We start from the raw sequence: 21,857 nt of genomic DNA, 5'->3' as shown, positions 1-21,857 counted from the left end.
GAGTCCTGCTTGGTTCTCTCATCGTTGCGCGCACCAAGCTCTCGCGATTCCTTGTTATATCCGGTAGCGCTTCCGGTGCCGACGTACACCACGTACCTGCACATATTTCTGTGTTCCTATAAAAGTTCCCCGCGCCTCTTCTTCGCCCATTATTACACACGTTTAATAAAACACGTCAGTGACACAGATGCGTGTACAATTCCACAGATTCTCATACGATAAACAATTTCTCATACGCATGTATGTGTAATATACGAAAGTTATGCAGGTACACCAAAGAGACGCAGCTTCCGGGCGTTTCTTTATCGTTTCCGCACAAGCTGACGGTCCATTTAGTTGTAAATATCTTCGTTTCCTTCATCATGAAGTAAACTTCAATTGGTCTCGAATTCACGGTGTTATCAAATTTTTTACGGAGGCGTGATGTTCTCGGAATAATGTAAGACTCAAACCCGTTAAGCAGCATTGTTTCTTCGTTAAATCCGTGTTTTCACCCGTTCTCTACCGTCTCTTGAAACATTATGTGAATATCAGTTTTTGCTCGAGTATCAGAAGCGAGGTCTGAACGAGCTTGCGACATATTCACATGTAAATGACACGCGAAACGAGGCGCTTTTCTTCGTTGATTTAGCGGTATATTATAATCTACGTTTGCATTATACGGGAGAAGGAAAATCGCCTTGATGTTATTGTCGGCTACGACGTTGTAGGGAGAACATACAAAAGAAGAAAGTTTCAAGGATTCGATAGAGAACTGCGCGAAGAAGATATTAATGGAAAGTTAACAGCCGACGATGAGAGACATTTCAGATTCATTCAACGGTGAGGCCTCGTTTTTAAGTCAAAACAATTTCTACACCGTTTTTGACTGATCTGAATTAAAACTTGAGACCAAGGTAACCGATGGTATAATCAATGTTAACAAAGTAAATGTGTGAATCAGAGCACGGATCGGAATTTCTTTCACTTCGAGGGAGAATCCATCTCTATGATTCATCCTTCAGCTTGATTTTTTCAGACACTTGACTTTAAGTCTCAATCTTCAGTTAACGCCCCTCTCTAAGATAGCCTTCGCGTAACAATTTACTTTAGTAATGGCCTGAAGGATATCACTTAGCTAGGTGTGTAGGTACATCTGCAAGTCATCAGCGGATATTATGTTATTGGGGAATGTTAGGCCCGGTAACCATTCCGTTTACGAAGGTGTATGAGAAAGGCCAACGGCCCACTATCAGAGCCCTGGAGGACCCCAGGAAGATTGCAACGACATTTGGAAGGATCATTCGAGAGATCCTGCACAGTCAAACACGAGTGAAAACACTTGACCGCCTCGTTTTGAAAAGCAGCAACGCTTGAGCTTGATCAAGATTAATTTGTGATTGAAACTGTCGAATGCTTTGTGATTGGAGCTGAATAGTATCAGAATGGTTACACGCCTGTTATCAATTCGGTTTACAAAATCATCGAGCAATCTAAAAACAACACTCAGAGTACGGCGATATTTTCGAAAGCCAACTCGAGTGGGATCCAAGATGATGTTTTGCGATTATATTCGCTATGTAATTGGTAATTATTTAAATACTTTGACGATGTGGTAGCATTCAGTTATAAGTTTAGTGTTTGGCTCAGTAATAGGCGGCTAAGAAATCAGTTCAAATCCGGATTCTGTCCACCGGATTTTGCAATGTTGGACGAAAGGATGTTCCAAATTGACAGTCGTGACGTGTCACCGTAATTTTGAATTAGAACAGTTAATCCAAGATATGTTCCGGTGGTATATACTACAAATAAAACCGTTCAGAATCCGCTAAAAACAGATCGAAAGATCAAGAGAGAGAAAACGAAAGATTTGCAATACGGATAGTGCGAGATATTAATGGGTGTGAGTAAAAAAAAAAAAAAAATTGAACTTCTAGTGGAAGAACTTCAATTTTTGATAGTATGATTGAAATTTTCTTGAGGAATTTCTATTTCTTCTCCGTTGCGAAGTTACGTGGGATAGTAAAAGGGAGCGAAAGCTTATCTTTTCACGCGTGGCGTGCAAAATCGTGAAACGGTAAATCGATCGAAGCGTCTATTGGAAAATGTCCGGCTTGTAGAAAACGCAGAGAGAATACGGCTCGACCTTGGATCAGGCAAAAATTTTTTATCGGTGAAAATTTCGATCCCCTTTTCCCAAGTGGTGACTTAAATCCAAGAAACATCAGCTAGATTCCGTATATCAATCACAGCATTATTTCAGCGATCCATCCAAGGTCTCGTCATAATTTTCATCTGTAAAGTTGACGTTGATAAAAACGAGGTCACATGTCACAGGGTTTCGAATTACGAAAGTACGTCAGCTTATATTTTTCACCCAAGTTATTCCATTCATTCGTACCAAGTCACAGACGTATATTTGATACGTTATTGTAATCTCCAAGTATGCGAGGAGAGAAGAGCGACGATATGTTCGCTTAGAGAGAATCTCCAAGAAGGAGTGGAAAAATCTCATCTTACTCGCTCGGCACCCTTGGGAATTCCTTGCTTCGCTTCTTTATCTCCTTCACTACCTTCGCTCTCTGTGTGTGTGTGTGTACGTCTGTGTCTTTGTGTTTTTCTCCTTTTTTGCATGTTTTTTTCTTTTTTTCTAAATACTTTGTCCTTTTCTTTTCATTCCCGCCGCAAAGGGTTCGGCTCACTGAGGATATTTCAAGCCCTCTTCCCTTTCCACATCCAGCGAGGTATTCTCGCAGGTTCGGTGTAATACCATCATCTCGAGCGGTATTTTTCCTCTTTATTTTTCCCGCGACTGACATTTTTCATACATGGGTACCATAGTGGGTCTGTTACTCCCTCGTACTGACCGACTCGAGTGCAGTTCGTATATCCATATATATATATATAGTAACTCCGTAACTGCTATCGATCAACGACTCGTTTTACTCCCTCAATACGAGTTCCGTTGAAGGCTCACTTAATCATGTTATTTTGTTTATGGCGTATGTAAACAGTACCATACCATCATTGGCCACTGTGTTCACGAGGTTAATGAAATATTGAGCCCTTATTTGAAACAGGCTAAAAAACGACCGTACCTTCCGTTCGTCTGCTCTTTAAGGGCGAATCTACAACCTGTTACTTTCCCTTCAACACATCGACACGTCATGACTCCCAAGTATCAAATTTCGGTACCGGCATTGTGACTTGACGGTGAAAAGGACGATTTGTTTGAATATGTGAAAATAGTTTGACGCGCGGCATCAGGAGGCGGGTCAAAAAAAAAAAAAAAAAAATGTCCACTCGAGGTGGGTAGATTGAAAAAAAGAAGGATCGAAGTAGCGTCACCCTATTTTTTATACCCACACGGCATATTGTCCGTATAAAGTTGGCCGTCGGACACGCAAAGAGGTTCGACGGGATGAGGGGTATCACCCTGAGAATGAAGCGCATTCTTGAGATATTTTTTTCCCTTCATCCCCAGCAAGGTCCCTGATCAATGTGGTAAGGATTGCGCATATATTTTCACCACGGCCACTGTGGGTATGCCTGTGGCGGGGCGAGGAGGGGCTGATGTATGCCTGCTTGAAAGTCCATTCGTGTTATTGGAGTTTTCTCCTCGAGAAGAGCCGAAGCGTCTGCTTGTCGTCGAGGATTCACCGAAACGCCGCCCTGAGAATCAAGCGAATCAAGAATCAAGAGTCAGGAATCAAGAATCAAGGATGCATTAGGTTTCTTCTCGAATCAGGAAATGAAAACAGCGAATCTCTGAACGCACGTACGCGTTTTACTTCTCTGCGTTTATCTCCTTCATTTCAAAAACAATCAGACAGGATTCTTTCATCCCGTATCATACCGCCTTCTTTTCATTCGGTCATGTTAACTTGCCACTCTCGAAATCTCCGCTGTCGCAAAAAAAAATTTCTTGCCAAATTAGAACCTTGCAAGTAATTCCACAGGTTAAATTAACTATTTTCAAACAGAGCTTTTTCATTTTTGAAGAAAAATTATTTGTGGCTCTGAGATTGTAGATTGGGAGAGTATTTAAAGTAATTGTGCCGAATGGTCTGCGGTAGAAATCTGTCTAACCTTAAACTGTTTTAAAATTCGTAATGTTTCGTCGGTATAATAATCGTGACACTGTAACAGAAGGTGAAGAGACGGAAGCGTAGAGGAAAAGTATCGAAACCGAATCAGACTTTTTTTTAAATTAATTATTCAAAACCAATATTTTAAATAAGTTAATAAAATTATTCAGAGCGAGTGAATAATTGATCGAAGCCGAGAGTTGGCTGATTGAAATTGGCTTGCGTCGATAAAAATTAATTAATCATATGCAGCCGGTAAAAATTGACAAGCCAATTAAATTTTTGTTGTTTTTTTTTTTTTACCCCCTCGCTCGCGAAGATGCCGAGGCAAGAAAAAATCGGTATTCCAAAGAATTCGCGATTCGCCGGCGGTATGGAATTCGGTATGGCTGTAACCATAACCTGGCTAAAAGATCAGAGGATATACTGATTACACCGAGGGTGGGTGTCGTCGATTGGCGTAAAGGGTTCAGGGGAGCGAAAATTTTCCCAATCAGAATTAGACTCGGCGTGAATATGCAATTGACACGGTTTCAGTCGGAGGGATTGTTTATCAATTTGGGGTCCCGGTCGGCTAGGTGGAAATAACAGCGGAGGGTGAATTCAGGGTGAATCAAACATCAAATAGAAGCGGGTCGGCGGTGGAGGCAGCGATGTTCCTACACGCTCATCACGATCGTACGTAGCTCTGCGGAGTTGTGTCAAAAGCAAGAGAGCCGGTGAAGAAAGTTCAAAGTTCTCTTTGCCCGTAGGTATAAACGCGGAGAGAAGGGTAGCTGAACTATAGGAGAACTTGGCGAAAGTTAGCGCCGAGTGAAGCTGGCGAAGTTTAAGTATCAGGTACACCCGGCCGGAGTCAGACTACGCTCTCTAACAATCTAACGGTGGTCTAATCTAATAGGTGTGTGCACCCAGTGCCAGGTGACCATGACGACCAAGTCCAAGACGAAGAGAGCAAAGGGTCGAACTTGGATCTTGGCGATATTCGCTGCGAAGATGGTCGAAGGACGAAGGGGTGGTCGGACGTGATCAACAGCGCGGAATATGAAGTGGTTAGAAACGAAACAGCCGACAAGCTCGATTAAACGAATAGCCGGGATTGGTACGAACGAATTTACCGTTCATAGTAATCACTGACTACCACTTCGTTGGAAAAAACCGAGTAATTGCTCTCGTATCGGGGTTAATAACATCCTGGATGATTAATTTTCGAACCTCCGGTACGTCGGGTAACTCTCAGTTAATTAATTGGCTCGCGGTTATTTGTAGTATATGCATAGATCGGTGGTAGGAGAAACTAACGCGAAAGTAACAATGTGACATCCGTTTGACGTGATATGAACACAACTTCAGCGTTTATTTTTATTTATTTAAATATTCAAATTATTTGCTTGTCAATGAATCATTTTTTCTTTCTTTTTTTTTTTTTTTTTCATTTCAGCATGTACATCGGGGTGAGCCAAAATAACCAACCTATCGAATCTGTGGTCTTGAAAGAACCTGTTTACCGAGAAAAAAATTCTCCCGTTTGAAAAAATTTTTAGTTCAATTTTTAAAAGGTGTCGCTGGGCATTTGAGATTTCCCATTTGAATAACGCACGGCAAATTTTTTTTTTTTCATCACTTATCTATATTCTGTAATTTGACAAACCATCAGGGTGGTTTCACTGAAATCCAAAAGTCGCTGCCACAGCAGATTATACAGGTGGTTTCAATTCGAAAATAGATTCGTGATCAAGTAGTCCATCCGCATCCAGAACTTGAGATGACTTATACTGAACGAAAACAATGAAATTTAGCTAAGTGAGCGTCTGACCGCGCATGCGCAAAGTTTGTAGGATTTTCATGCAGGCTGACCACCTTCAGCTTCAGTTGTCAAACTTAGCTTACGAAGGTTACGTGAGCGATGCGAAGTTCCTCAGGATAATCATACGTCAATGACTCGCCGCAGTGATTCGGAAGGGTTTTGCAGGCTTTTATTGTTAACCGACCGATAACCGATGACTGCGACGAGTCGCGATAAACAATTTAACTTCAACTCGGCAGACTTATACATTTTGTTTTTCGGTTCGAGTAAGTTGGCCAACCTGCGTTGCAAGCGACAATATTTCCGCGATGCGATCTCACCCACCAATAGATTTCGGTTATCTCGCGCATGCGCAGTCGGTAAAACAGTCTGCCAAGTTTCACCGTTTCCTCTCGGTAGGTAGGTACGGATGATCATCGTGAAACGAAGGCTTTCAGAACGTGGAATGCACAGGGTGAGCCCTCGCAAGATAGAGCACATCCAACGAACGTGCAAACGATGGTCGCCGGATGGTGAGACGCATAAAGGTCGGGGGGAGGCTTAAGCTTGCGGGGGTAAAGGGTGTTGCGTTACAGCCAGAGGCTGCATGTGTAGGTGACAAGCTGGTGGGTACAAAATGCCATGGAAGCATCCGCAGCGTGGCGGGGATCAGGAAACGGCGGTCCTTCCGGCTCCTCTCGCATCGGATATTGCATACCTGTATATTGTGATCGCTATTTTCCACCGACGTTCTAGCCGCCCCATCGTCTTTTGCACCCTTTGGAAAAGTCGTCGTGCTAACGACGCTGCGTGCGAGAATAACGCCGTCTTTTAAGGATGTAAGGGAATATACAGTCAGGTTGAAAAAGCTTTAGGGTAAAATCGTGATGGAACATTATTTTCCTTCGAATAGAATAATCTGCACTAATCTATGAGTATAAGTTACATTTAACTAGAAAATTGAGACGAAAAAGGTACAGAGAATAATTTCATTTAATATCAGTGAAATTGCATTATTCTATGATTTTTTAAGTCGTTGAAATTTGAGATCGCAAGAAAAAAATATCAAAGATATGATCGATAAACTTTTATTACTTGAGATTCCAATTTTTGACGATCGTTTCTTGCAAATTCCTTCATTCTTATTTTCCCGAATCTCATTTTGAACTGATTATTCGATCTATTTACGACAAAATATGATGAGAAAATGAAATCTTTACTGATACATAAACACACAGCTCAAATATGTGTGATCAAAGACCTGGGTGGAAGAACAATTGAACAGGATTAAGGCTGGCAGCGGTTTGTTAGAATAAAAATTTGAGCACTGGTTGGAAATTTTTTTTTTTAATCAATCAACGGAAGAATTTTTCACCTCATTTTCCTTCATAAAAATATGTTACTTGCCCCAAAAGTTAAGTTCGCGGCTTTGTAATAAATTTGAAGTAACAAAATGAAAGTGTGATTATGCCGACGTATTTTCAAGGGGTTCCGCAAATACGTCAAGGGTGAAAAGTTTTTTTTTTTTGTTCTTGGTTTTGCAGACCGCAAGGTATATATCATACCTATATAATATAATAACGGCGTCGCAAGCATATTTCTCCGAATGAATAATGGATACGGAACGCTTATTTGTAAAGCCTTTCGGAGTGCGTATACACGTGGGCGTTACTTTCCCGTTGTCTGCAGCGCCCTCGACATTTGGACCTGCGAATGAATGCAATGGTCGATTGGTTTATATCTCTGTACCATTTCTTGATCGTACAATTGACGGCATTGAAGAATTGGGCATAAATCGGCATAACGGTGTTGCCTGAGCGAAGTTTTTTTCAAAATAATTTCTCAAATTTGGGGTATTTAAAAAGTGGTATTTTCAGTTTTAATAATAACAATATAATCACTTACCGGGGTCAACAAGTTAAATAATTGCGACAAGCTAAATGGTCTGTACAAACATCGAGAGAGAAATGTTTTCAAATTCGAGTCGAGTATAAATGTAACTTGACCAACGTGAATGCATTAGCGAAAGTTGACAAGTTCTTGAAATTCATGCGCGTATCAAGCGATATAGTTATGAATATTCACTCGTCACCGTAATATTCGAATTCATCTAAACGCGTTAAATTTCTACTTAAAATTCACTCGCAATGTGCTTATACCGGAAGGATTCCTTGAAAGTGAACGACGCGAGCCACGCTTCGCCGTCGGATAGGCAACCGAAGTTACATCTAGAGTACTTGCCGTGTGTAAAATGTACCTTCGGTTGCCTATCTGACGGCGAAGCGTGGCTCGCGTCGTTCACTTTCAAGGAATCCTTTCGGTACAAAACGGTTTCAATACCGTTGAAACGAGCAGCATTCGAGTTGTGTTTGAACAAATTCGCCAAAAGGGTTGGTTTACACACCTATACGGATAATGAAAAATTAAATAACTCCGGCATCTGTTTCGCGCCGTTTCAGGGGATAGAGTTGAGTAATTGAGGTGGGGAAAAAAAAAAAGAATAAAACAAAGTGGCGACGGTCTCGAGGTCGTCCAACGCCGTGAAAAATGACCGGGACAGATCTGATGTGGATCGTCAATGAAGGTAGCCCCGTATGAATGTTTGATCTGAATACGATTACTCGGAAGTGAAGTAAAGTGAAGCTGCCCAAGTGGCATCGCCCGAAGTTCAACCCTGGCCCTTTGATGATGGCCGCCAAAAGCTGCAGGCCATTGGTGAACACCGCGCGTTCGGGATAATTCAACGTTAAATGCGTGTCTGCCTCTCGGAAAGGCTTAATTACAAGAGTGCTGTGCAGCAGCCCCTCTTTGCTGCTTTTTAAATTCATTTCGCCACTGTGACAATCCGAAAACCGTACCGTGTCCGTGACGTAGATTAATGCTGTAAGTAAAAGCTCCGTGAAATGAAAAAAGATATTAATAAAAGAAAAAAAAAAAGAAATCCTCTCACCGTTATACTGACAACATTATTCTTCTCGGTACAACGCATTATAAACAGAGGTTTTGAAGGTCCGAATACCTCGAGTTAATAATATCGAACCCGGTAAAAACAACTTTCCCCGCACCTACTAAAATTAGTATTTGCGAATTTTCCGGCTCAGTATTTCGCAATTATGGACTGATCGGATCCCATGAAAAGCTTTTTCCGGTAATTACGGTAAATGATTTACGCAGAATACAATTTTCACATCAAGATAATCGTTGAATACCTTAGTTTCGATAAAGTTATGGATTTCTGGTCACTGTACATAATACATTAGCTAAGTTTACGATCTACCAAACCGTCTTTGACCGACTCGAATTCCAGATTTGAATGTATACACAATATACATGGAAAACTTTTGTGTTCCACGTTTTTTTTTTTTTTTTTTTTTTTCATACCACTTATCATACATTTCCAAGTCTCGCGTACTTCTGGCGATAAAAAAAAAAAAAATTAAAAAAAAAAAAAAAACAAACAACCGACCTATTTCCCAACGATTGCGTTCCCGCATGGATGACGAGAGCTTATGCATACCTCCTAACTAGTGAACAGACACGCGTGTAATGCATCGAAGTAACATTGCGGTGCATAAACGCTAACCGTACACAAGCGAGCGAGGAAGCTACGCTACTAATTAACATGTCGACTGGTAAACATTGACTGTTGCAGCGTAGAAGGATGGCGCAATGCTCATTGTTGGATGGGAACACTGCACCTGCATACGTACACACCCTGTATATCCGGACAATGAGGAATAGCGAGCGAGAGAGAGAGAGATAGAGGAAGAGGAAGAGAGATAACCGGAGCTTGCACCGGAGGGCTCAAAACTTCCGCCCCCATAAATCCATGGGGAATGCTTACCGGCAAAGCAAACAGACTCGTTTCCCTAAGGGTTAGAGCTAGACGGGTAGTCCTAGTTGCCGGGAAACGAAACCGTCAGAGACAGCCGATATCATTGTGCACGAGTGATTATTCGCGACGGGGTGAAACTGCGCGTTAGGCACTATAGGCTGACAATGAAAAGTATTTTCCCCAAGGGAGACCGCGTGGACGGGGTATGGGGGTGGGGGTGGGGGATGGTAATCGTTTAATCGATATTAGTGGTCCATGGGGTAAATGCCGTGTCGTGTGGGGAATGGAATTTGGCGACACCTTAGCTCCGCGTAGTGCGTAGTGGGAAATTCCGTCCGTTTTCACCCCGCATAGCCGTTCCTAATTTTCTTGTAACTTTGATGTATGGCACAGTAGGGTGGACCTTGTTTGGAATTTTTAGCAATTTGACCTGAATACCCTCGAAATTTCTTGCAAATAACGATACGGAAGTCTTCTCAAAGGCACAGGGATCTGTATCAATCCTAAACCCTATCGCCAGTTTTCTGAAGTTTTTCATTTAACCCTTTCAGTCGCAGCGAGATACTCTGCCTCCAACATCGAAATATTTCCATCTTCTTGTCTTATCACAGTTTATTTACAACTTCTAATGATCTTTGTTACTTCGTATATTTCGATTTTAAATCCGACATATCGGATCCGCCATTTTGGATTAAAAAATAATAAAATTCTGACGTCAGATACTCCCGAGTAATAAAATTTAGGCCCAAATATCGTGTTGAAAATTGTGCGATTGAAAGGGTTAAACATATGCAGGTTTTTACCGAAATTCTGTTATACGTATATTTGATCGTGAGATCAATTTTCTAAAAGTCTGTAAGTGTAAGAAATCAATCAGCACTGCTGATGCTGTTTGATAAAAATATCAGCATCGTAAACGAAGCATTTTAGGTCGATTGTCCACTGATATCAAACTCACAAAAAAGTTAAATTCTAGTAGCGTACAGCTGAGATAGAATGCTCCATAGACGATGCTGATATTTTTATTTAATATTACAATCAATGCTCACTGATTTCTCACACTAACAGATTTTTTTTTTTCTCTTTTGTTCGCAAGGATTCAGTTTTGCTACGAATATATACTGAAACGTGTGTATTGTCTGTAGCCGACTTCACGCAGCAATTGGTTTAAGCGAAGGTTTGAGGGTTGAGATATAAATCTGTGCTTTAGAAGAAATTTTTATCAATTTATTTAAAACCGATCTGGTGGGCGATCGAGTTAAAATTATTGATGTAGTAATCTCGACCGTCATCGAGGTCAATTTTGAATTGCATGTGCGGATCAGCGTACAGTCCAACCATTTTCATTTCTTACCATTATTGAAAAATGTAATCAACGATGCAAGATGAAAATGAGTCCAATTTTTTTTTCTTTCACCATGGTCACACGTATAACTAAATTTTCTTTCAAGTGCCGCGATAATTTGATGTTGTTGAAACAACAAATTGGCGTTAAGGTCTCGGTTAACTGAAAAAAAAAAAAAAAAATTTCAACCATAAGTTTCTATACAACTATAATAACACACACACTGACGATGAAATGAAAACTCGTGCCACATTTTCTTGTGTCTGTAATAACGGTAAAATCGGTATTGTTACGATAAACGTTTTCCCTGAATTTCCTCGTAACTATGCGTACATGCATGTACAAAATTGTAGTAGAAATTTGTTTGCCGGTGACCCTTCGGTAATTAATTTCTTGCCGGTATTTGCGGCACATAACGTGTTCTATGCATAGCCTTTTAATTACACCGGAGTCAGTCGAGGGTTGTACATTCTTCTCTTGAGCCGTTACGTTGCATGCGGTTGAGAATAATTAATAGATTTGAATAACCGAATTCCGGGTTGCGAGCAAAAAATTTCGACTTCTTTTTGTCTTGGATTCCATATTTCTTGGTCGGGTTTAAATGCCTGGTGAAGATCAGAGATCGAAACGATTAAACGACAAAACAGGGGAGAAAATTTGATATTTTACCCACCTACCGATGTATTGGCAATTCATTTAAAAATAATAAGTAAGTAACGAATCAATAATCACTGAATAAATAAATTCTTGCAAGCTACGTGTTCATCGATTAAAAAATTGTGATCGGTCACATAATTGCAATGATTATAGGTATAGGGCTGTATCGAATCGCAAAAGTTATACAGATTAAAGTGAAATAATTATAAGATCTTCCTGAATTTGTTGGTCATGATAATTTGTGCGACAAGATATGGTTTCATTGAATTAAATTTGATAGTATTAACTCGAAATCTTGCCGAAAGAAATTTCTCATCGCGTTCTGTAATTTGTATAACTTTCAGATTGCATAATAAATTATATACAACCGATTGAGTTTACAAATTTGGAATTCAAAGTCGGCAATGATAGTAATATTGACAATAACGAGGGAAGATGACTAGATTAAGAGCGGTGTGTTAATATTTGACGAGTCTTCCAGTAATTCGATAAGGTGCGGACGCTTTTCAATACACTCGAAAGGGTTGGCCAAGAAAATTTAATTTTCTAATTGCTCCCTTCGGATTAAAACTCGTAGGTTGGGACGGGAGAGAATAACAAAGGGTTATAAACAGAGAGTGAAAACTTCATGAATAGAGGAAACAAAATTACAATTATAATTCCCACCATATTAAATATGCGACCTTCGTTCGGGACGTGATTTGTATGATGGGCTACCTTGCCCTGCAGGGTAGAAATTAACCCGCGGAGTAATGAAGCTAGAATCTACGAATTAGGCTCGTATTTCTTGGGTTCCAATTTTCGCACTACGTCGCTTCATTATGTAACGTACGGTATATATTGAAACGGTGAAAATGTATGTGTGCTTACAGCTTCAACTGCGTGATAACAATAAAGAAACAAACACACGCGTTGGATCCTTCTATGATCACACTGAAACCAAAAGTCGTGGATCATAAGGCAAGGTGACAGTATATACCTCTATAGTGAATTTTCGACACAGCAAAATAAGGACTTTGATTCAAGTTCGCCCGTTTTTCAACCTTGTGATCGAAATCAATTTTATCCACAGGATAGGGAAGTATCGCTGTGTGACAACAGGCTTCGGATCTGATAGGAGAAGTAAATCCCATTCGTGTGCGTATATCAGTTTAACGACGTAAACAAACGGAACAAGTACTCGGCACGTCCAGCTGTGCTCTGGTCGATGGTATTTGTGTTCGGCTCAAAAGTTAAACCGTCCGGAAGCCGGTCACAGGTTGTTCATTTCGCTCCCTTCACATTTTTAATCCCGGTGAACACCGCGTTGCGAAACTCTTTTTTCCCCTGGAACGACGCACGTGTGAATTGCTAATGGCGATCATGGATGGATAACACGCGAATTGAACGGAGAGACAGAGTGTTTTTCTTACACGGAGACACTATCCGTCAAGTTTGAACTCCAACTTTAAGTGGAATTGAAGCAGCTGTTTCAAAAACTCGTCTGCAAGAACCCAAATTTTATTACTAATTTCTTCTGTGAGTTTAGTTTAATCTTAATTTCTGTTATTAGTTCGTAATTTTATTCGTAACTACGACATTCCAGAGAAATGCTTACTTTGATGATGATAAAACAGCAGTTTTGTTCTTTGTCACTTACCGACGGAAAACGAAAAATCCTCCGTCGATAAGATTGATCATGAGGAATATAAATTAACCTGAACAGTATGTTTCTGGTAAGAAATCTAATTCTAGTTGTGATTTTTGAGAATAAATAATCGGAAATTCTAGAAACTTCTGTTCAATCACGCAAATTTCCAAAAAAAAGAATATCTTGTAAGGGGACTTTCTGATTTGGTGATCACTTGGAATCGTGCCTCAACAAGTTTTCTCATTCGCCGAGAGAATGAAAGTCAGAGACGGAAATGTTTGAAGGAACTTGAAAACTTGGTGAGCAGCCAAGCCATTCACCGACTATTAGACAGTGGTCTTTTTGATGTTCCAGATTAATTCTGCAGGATGGTCGCTGGGTCCGGAACTGTGCGACATGTGGACGAGCAGCGACGTCCTCTGTTGCACCGCTTCGATTTTGCACCTCGTTGCCATCGCCGTGGACAGATACTGGGCGGTGACTGACCTCAATTACATTCAGGTAAGACAATTAAACGGCACTCGACCCTGATCTCGGTGCTTTTGCTCCTTGGAGTCCTTCCTTGGTCCCCTCGAAGCTGTTTTGTCGACCTCGACGACCACCCCGCTCTTTGAGGATCACAAAGGAAAGGTCAAAAGTCTATCCTGGCGTTACTCGACCGATTCCCCGAGCTTCCACAGGTCTTGAATGACCATTTCCCAGCCCCAAGCCCATCGAATCCTCTTCTTTCGCTTGGAGAGAATGGCGGGATAGAAGCTAGTGGGCGTGTTTCAAAAGATTGATGAATCCGATGTGATGCTCGTGTGGTATGCAAAATCGATTACATTCAATTGATACTTCTTGGTGATTGCGAAGGTAAAGTTGTACAGGTTGAACATCTTCTTAAAGACCATTGAAATGACACGTGCGCGATAATTTTCGAAACGATCATTCTGCGTAATTTCAAGTGGATAACTTTACAAGTGCATCGATCGTTAGATACTTGTACGAACAGACTTTTTTTCCTACGTTTGCACGGATATCTACGTGACACTTTGGTGAAATACGGAGAGGGGACTATTTCTGTGGTAATCAAAGGCCACCCTTCGCGTCAGATATACGGGTAAATTCGACGAGCCATTTCAAGACGTCAATTACTTGCGATTGGGTTTCAGGCCCGAAATCCACGGAGAATCGGGATGCTGGTAGTGGCAGTCTGGGTTGTATCTTTGGGGGTCTCTTTGGCGCCTCAACTGGGGTGGAAGGATCCTGGCTACCTGGACCGCATCGCCGATGGCAAATGCGTCGTTTCCCAAGATGCGGCGTATCAAGTAAGTTCACCAAACCATTGGCCCGTAGCCTACCGATCCCTTCCGCAAACGCAAAGGTTGGATGTACAGAATTGCGATCATTTTGTTACCGACAAGACAATTGCGAGAACTGATCAACGGAGGGAGTTGGTAACCATAAAGACCCCGCATCCGACCTCTGTGAATTTCAATCCTCTGGTTCCCTCTTTAAAAGCAGTACCTGGAGCAAAGTTTCGGTTGAACACGATTAGCATCCCCCGAACTGCAGGGCACGATCAGTTAACAGCTAAGTAAGAAGAGCGGGTTACTTTCGGTTCTCAGTTTCGAGCTTCAACATTCAAAATGACAAAGCAGACTGTACAGTGAGGTTTCGGTTACGCCGCGGGATTATAACGTCGGCTTAAAACTTCTCATTTATTATCCCGACCTTCTCATCTTCTTATCTCATAAAGTCACCGAACTATAATGAGCTCGACAATAAGGGGCGTAGGAAATATTACGGTGCTAAAGCAAAAAAAAAAAAAAAAAAAAAAACTCTTCAAAGAAAATTTTCGCTGACGCGGCAAATTATCTCAAAGCCTTCAGGGTGATATTCAAGAAAAGCGAGCCTGTTTTCGAAGCTCGACATCGGGGTGTCGGTTTAATAACAACAACTACATATACATCGGAAAGAATTTCCGCTACCATGCGGAATTCAGTGGGTAGTATAACGCACGGTTGGGCTGAAATTTTTAGAAAATAAAACAAAACGATCACTTCGGAAAGGAAAGTTTTTCCTCATCCCGGCGTCCAAAATGCGGGGTGAAATCCACCGCTGTGGCTGTTTTTGCTGTTATTACGAAGACGCCGCGGGTGGATTTGGAAAAGAGTATAAGGTATGTGCTTTATCAGGGGCTGTTAGGTCGGTCGCCTCTCGAGGACCGGGGAGTTTTCGAGTGGATGAACGTGTAGTTTTAGACGAACAAAACAACACCGGTAAGGAAGGAAGGAAGGAAGGAAGGCGGGGAGTCGGGAACTAAACACGGAGCATCGCGTGTGCCGGCAGTGACTGATCGAATTATGGCTTCCCTGGAGCGTTCCCCGTCGCTCATTCCTCGCTCCCCGTTCCCCGTTTTCTCACCAAGAACGTACCCTGCTGGATCGTTTGGATCCCGCCTCACGAGCCAAGAGTCAACTTGAAATTGGATTTTTCCCCCGATGTATTCCGCGCAATAGAATTAAAGATCACTGGGAATTACAGAGCCTGTCTCCTCTCTGGCTTTTGGTTAAGAGGCGGTGGCGGGGGCGGGGGGTGCTAAACGCTGAAAAGTATCCCTTTACTTTAGCAATTTCCGGTCCCTTCCGCGCTTTTTTATTATCTATCGTCGGCCCTGGTCAACCGCTTTGTTAAATCTCGAGGCCGCGGTTAACGAGGATGGTGTCGAGGTCGAACCCCGTCCGAGTTCTCATGGGCAGAGTTCCCCGCCGGTCCATCCCCCCCCCCTCCCCCTCCACCTCGCCCCATTAATCCTCTTGTCGAATTCTCCAGGTATTGAGCCCCTATCGATCCGCCCAACTGCAGGGGTAATAAATACCATTGCCCCGCATACGCCATTCGGTATCCTTCGCTTTCTATCTACTCTCATATCAAATAAATCTACCCCCAGATTTCTCGGTATTCTATCGCTGTGTATTGGCCGTGTAATATTCACGACCCAGGGCTATCATCCCCGCGTCACGTCGACATCGTCACACTGTGCTATCCGCACCTGATTTCGAGACCTTGTGCTATTTGCTCAGTCCAATCAAGCGTGCAAGCTGCATTTGAGGGTGATCGAATTTGGGTAACTGTACTGCACACTGATCATTGTGTGTCCAGGATACATCCTCAATCTCTCTCAAACAACACTGAGAGGAATTTTTAGTTCCGGTTACCGCTCGGTTACCTTAACTATTTTCATTTTTTACCACAATTGAAAAATATAGTTCTAGGTAGAAAATGAAAATTAGTTTTCTAGCCGTTACCGGAAAGTCTAGTATCCGTTACTAATCTTTCTCATTACGATCATTGTTACTATATTTTCTTGTGAGTTTTGCGACAATTTAATGCTTGTGCAATAATAAATTGATGTTAAAGCCTTGTTTAACTGAAAAACTTTCGAAAGGTTTTTCCCTTCTCTCGAATAATTTTCTTTCAGATGAATCAGTTGGTCACTTTATTCGCAATGCCAACATTAATTCTAAACAATTCGTGTGTTTGAAACTGAAACACACAAAAATTATACGCAACAATTTTTTGTACTCTTTTTATGGGAAGAATTTCGCGAATTTTAACAATCACAGGAATCTTTTATCATTACATCAAAAAGCCAACTAAATATTATTTCATTCCCAGTTAGAACTCGCACCGAACGCATGTAATACCGGTGGAATATCAAAAAATACTAAACAGTAAAGTCAAGTCATGCTATTTCAACCGATGTTGAATTTTCTAAGTCAGACAAAGTTGAATTCGATCCAGGAAACAATTTCAAATCATCTACTTTCATTCGATTTCTTGTAAATTTGTGAATTTATTTCAAGCGTTGCCGTTCTTGGTTCGTTGGTACTTGTAAATTGTAAAAATAAAAAAATCGGTAATTCCTTATTTGATTTTCATTTTTTCACTTTCGTCTTTATATGTATATAGAAAGGCAAAAAAGTTTACCTGACAACTGACTGTCAGTCAGATAGCTTTTGAAATGAAAAGTTATGCGTATTGTATTGTTTTCAGCTAAAAAAAATCGTCGTAACGAGTAATTGTTTTTTCTCAGCCAATGATTAGATACCCTTTGTAAAAAGAATTCTTCCAATTATTCGTATCAGATATTCGCTACCTGCGCTACGTTCTACGTACCTCTTTTGGTCATCTTGTTCCTCTATTGGAGGATATTCCAAGCTGCGAGAAGACGGATCCGGAAAAGGCCAGGAGCGGCTATTCAGCCGCCCCGAGAACGAAGAGGGATCCTTCGGCTGGTCAGCAAAAGGTAAAATGCTCTGGGCTATTATCATGCAATTAGATTGCTTTAGTACGTCGCGAAATATTGCGTCAGCTGAAAATGGCGGAGAAATTCTCCGAGCAATATTGATCTGGTAATTCGACAAATGGTGAATAAAGTTGAAAGTAAGGCTGGGCATTTTTCTTTGACGATTTACTTTTCTCAAAGGTTTCCCGCTTCGCGTGAACGGTTTACTCAATGACTTGAATCTTCTCACGCCCACGAGCCGCGTATTTTATAAAAAGTTCAAACGCGGATGAAAGGGAGCGAACTGGCCGTAATATAATGAGGTTCAATTTTCGCGTGGTGATCGGAAGCTCGTATCGTATTTTATAAACCTTACGAAAGCTGCGCGTGACGCTGAATTGCCAATGACATCAATCGACTCTCGCAGTGGGAGCTTACGGCTAATTAACTTCGAGAGGGAGTAGGTGCCCTGTAATCGTCTTATTGGAATTCAACTTTGCTTCGGGCTTTGGTTGACTTATTTCATTCGGTAATCACTCCGATTCGATACAAGGCTAAATAATATACGCGCGATGCATACTTGTGGCGGAAGAGATCGATCAGAGAAAAAGTAAAAGAACGTAAAACGTTTACATTTTCTTTCGTTCTTTTCATTTTCTTTTTTCCATTATTTTCTCAACAAAACCGAGTTGCGGCGAACCGAATTTTTCCGTAATTATACGATTCAATGCCTGGCCAATTACCGAGGTAAAAGTTTTGCGCGGTTCGCTCACCCCGCTTAGTTCTGAAATTAAAATTTTGGCAAGGCAAAGGAAAATGCAAATCAACGCGTCGCTCCGTTTCTACGCCATTCGCCGTAATTATTTGGATTTCATCCCGTGAATATCAATGCACAAAAACATTAATATTACACATAGACACGAATATTTATACGTGGTATTCGGTCAGATGTCATCGCTAATCCGTTCCCCAGCATGAAAATCGTAACTACGCGTTTCGGTAAATGAATTCTCACCCAACCGAGCTCTCTTGTAATTAATTCACTCCTAAATGTCATCAGCCAACCAAAGCTCCAGCTATATTTCACGCGTATTGTATCGCGATGGTATATATTTGTTTACGTAACAGTATGATTAGAAGCCTAAGATTTTGAAATAAATTTCACGTTCCGTTCAGAAATTGAACGATATTGACAGGATAATATGATAATTACATTGAAGTGATAAAAACCGTGACTGCGTTGAGACTTTTAAATTTAACTCAATGTGATTGATTTCGGTAACTGTTTGATGACTTTTGTTTCTTTAGCTTTCACATTTGATCACGTTTATATTCGGATCAATAAAATAGAACCGCAGCTGAAATCGAAGCGAATTGTTTCGGTCCGACTCGACACTGACTCCGACTACTGGCAATTGATACAAACGAGCGGTGAACGACGCTTCTAAATTACGACTCTCCGATTTTGCTCTCGACTTGCTCTTACAATTAATCTCCGTCCATTAATGGTGTAGGTATTTCGGAGCAGGAGAGGAAAGAAATTAGAGAAAGAACTAAAGAAAACAAAAAAAAAAAAACGATCACCGGTACTTAAGCTGTGCCGACAGTCGATTCTTTTTCCGATAACCGTGTGAAAATCGAACCCGAATTGAGTTGTGAGTTTGTTCTTGGCCGTATATATTTGCCGATTACAGGCAAGTTCTTCATCATCAGACTTCAGGAGAGCATAAATTCCTCGGCACAGAACTAATTGCTTTTTTGTAGAGCGATCTGCAGATCTTGATAAGACAAAGTATTTTTCGTTTGTATATTGACAGATCACAAACTGTGAATAGCGTTTGTAAGAATACAAATTATAGCAAATGTAACTTTTAACGTGTAAAAATTGGTGTTCTTAGGCTTCGAAATTCTTTTGCACCAAAAAGAAGTAAATAGTTTTTGCCACGCCTGAAAAATCAGAACCTTCAATTCACAAGAAAATAAAAAATCAATTAGTTAATTAAGATCGATCTTCTTTTTGCAGAGATAAAACATGTGTGATCGTAACTTTGAGACAAACTAACGATCAAGATTCCGTTAAGATTATTTTGATAGATTTTGAATTTATAAAACAAACTGCAAGAAATTTCGTTCAACCTCGATTTTATGTAAATTCACGTCATGCTTACCGAAGTTTTGATGCTCACCGAACCGTGGATATCTGTATAAAGTTTCTCATTAGACTTTTGACTTTTTTACGATGCGATGCCGTGCGAAATCTGCTCAACTCGATCTACGGCTGGGCTTTTGAGTTTGATCCGATAGCACCTACAACTTTTGTCAAGGAAAGGGAAAATAAATGGATTTCTTGATATGTATTTCTGAGCAACGTGCGACCCGTGAAAAAACTTCTTATCGTCACTCAACGCTCAATATTAGAAAAGGAATTTGCCAAGTTCTATGTTTCTGAGCTGTTGCCGGAAATAGAAACAACTTATCACTTGGTCAACTGATAATTCCGAAAGATGGAATTTGTATAATTTCTCAAATTTGAATTTTGTACAAAATTATGCATCAAAAAATTGACCACTAAAACTTGTCAATTACTGTACATTTTTTTTGTATTCAATAATATACTAGTTCACATATCAATTGAAACAAGTCTTTTCTTATTGCTTTCGTTATTATTTGAAGATGAATTTGAGGGGTGATTCTTACAATCGATTAGCACATATGTACAAAAACACCGGATCTGGCATATTTCGAAACAGTACAACGTACGGTTGAACTAAACGTCGGGTGCTTTCGTCGTTACCACCAGTGATATTCAATACACCAGGTTATTTCATCGAACTGTCATACGGGAAATTTCACATAGAATACAGACTAAATTCGCCTGCATTTATGCAGTTCTGGTGTAATTTTACCAAAATCCGCCTGCATTTATGCAGCCCAAAATAAAACTTGCACACGTATACCACCGATTGTCAAAACAAAATCGCCTGCATCTATGCAATCAAAAATAAATTTTACAAAAATGTATCACCGGTTGTCGAACCACAGGCGGTATTCGACATGATATTGTTTCGAATTGCATAGCTGCAGGCGTATTTACGCCGTACGTACGTTAAATCGTCCGTGCGGGGCAGTTCGTTATTTGAACACACGTTGAAAAAGTTGGGAACTCGCAGGCCGAGGGAAGAGTCGACAACGGCGTTCACAATAACGCGATCGACCCCGGACAACTCTTCGGCGTCACCAGAAAAGACGTCTTCGTACAACGGTGCGAATCCACCGGCAACGCCGGCTCCGAGTCATTCGGCAACGAGTTCCTCGGGCTCGAAGAAGACCCGGGAAACCATCGAGGCGAAGAGGGAACGGAAGGCCGCGAAGACCCTAGCGATAATAACCGGAGCGTTCGTCGCCTGCTGGCTGCCCTTCTTCCTCGTCGCCCTGCTTCAGGCACTCTGCGAGCCCTGCGCACCCCCCGATTTAGTAGCGAGCGTCTTTCTGTGGCTCGGATACTTCAACAGCACCCTCAACCCCCTGATATACACTATATTCTCACCGGAATTTCGACAGGCCTTCAAGCGGATGCTCTGCGGCACTCGGGGAGGTCGTGGCTGACACTGGGTTTAACTGCCTGCCGGGGTGACGGCTGATCCACCCTCGCGGATTACGCGGACCGGGGGAACTTAGCGACGACTACGCCTTGCGCATTTTCGATTCTCGATTTTCAATTACTCTCGATCGAATTCAACGAGTTTTGTTCGCAAATTTTTAATTCATCAATTTTGGTCTTCTTCTTTCCCCGTCGGACACTCGTTTTAAGGGGTGACTGACCTTGATCGTTTCACTGGTAACGGATCATATTGTGTACAAAAAAGAAAAGTGCTCAAACTGGCAATGGATCATACATATACATTTTTGAATAACTCTGGTGTTTCTTGAAGGATTTGGATGAAAATTGAAACAGAATTGAAAAAATTCGATGTCAGGGATTCAGAATGGTGACTTCAAATACTGGTAATTTCTACTCGGACTCAGCACCCTTGTACCATAGTGTCAAGAAATGGAATAAGTCTTTTGAAACTTGTTACTCGGGGGTTTTAGGGTCGCTGATAGTGGATTCATCATCAGAATTTAAGAATTGCAAAATGGACGATCCAAAATGGCGACATCGATACTTCAAATCCCTACAGGTACACCAAACTTTGAATTTGAATGTGACGAAACTTAAAATATACTCACACAGTATAGTTTACTCACGAGTGGGTGTAAAAAA

At 41.2% G+C, this 21,857-nt stretch overlaps 1 protein-coding gene across 3 annotated transcripts in view; it reads left to right on the top strand.

Annotated features, from left to right (window-relative positions):
• LOC124175967 (5-hydroxytryptamine receptor-like) overlaps positions 1-21,535 on the top strand; it is a 52,250-nt gene extending 30,715 nt beyond the window's left edge. For all 3 annotated transcript variants that reach the window (XM_046556670.1, XM_046556671.1, XM_046556672.1), the window contains 4 exons: positions 13,675-13,821; positions 14,475-14,630; positions 17,454-17,614; positions 20,764-21,535. In XM_046556670.1, coding sequence (XP_046412626.1) covers positions 13,675-13,821; positions 14,475-14,630; positions 17,454-17,614; positions 20,764-21,199 — 900 coding nt within the window. In that variant the 3' untranslated portion in view covers positions 21,200-21,535. The remainder of the gene's footprint in view (positions 1-13,674; positions 13,822-14,474; positions 14,631-17,453; positions 17,615-20,763) is intronic.
• The last annotated feature ends 322 nt before the right edge of the window (positions 21,536-21,857 follow it).

Source organism: Neodiprion fabricii, chromosome 2 (genome assembly GCF_021155785.1).
Source record: "Neodiprion fabricii isolate iyNeoFabr1 chromosome 2, iyNeoFabr1.1, whole genome shotgun sequence".
Taxonomy (NCBI): Eukaryota; Metazoa; Arthropoda; class Insecta; order Hymenoptera; family Diprionidae; genus Neodiprion; species Neodiprion fabricii.
The sequence above is the reverse complement of the archived record's forward strand: the minus strand, read 5'-3'. Positions and strand labels throughout refer to the sequence as shown.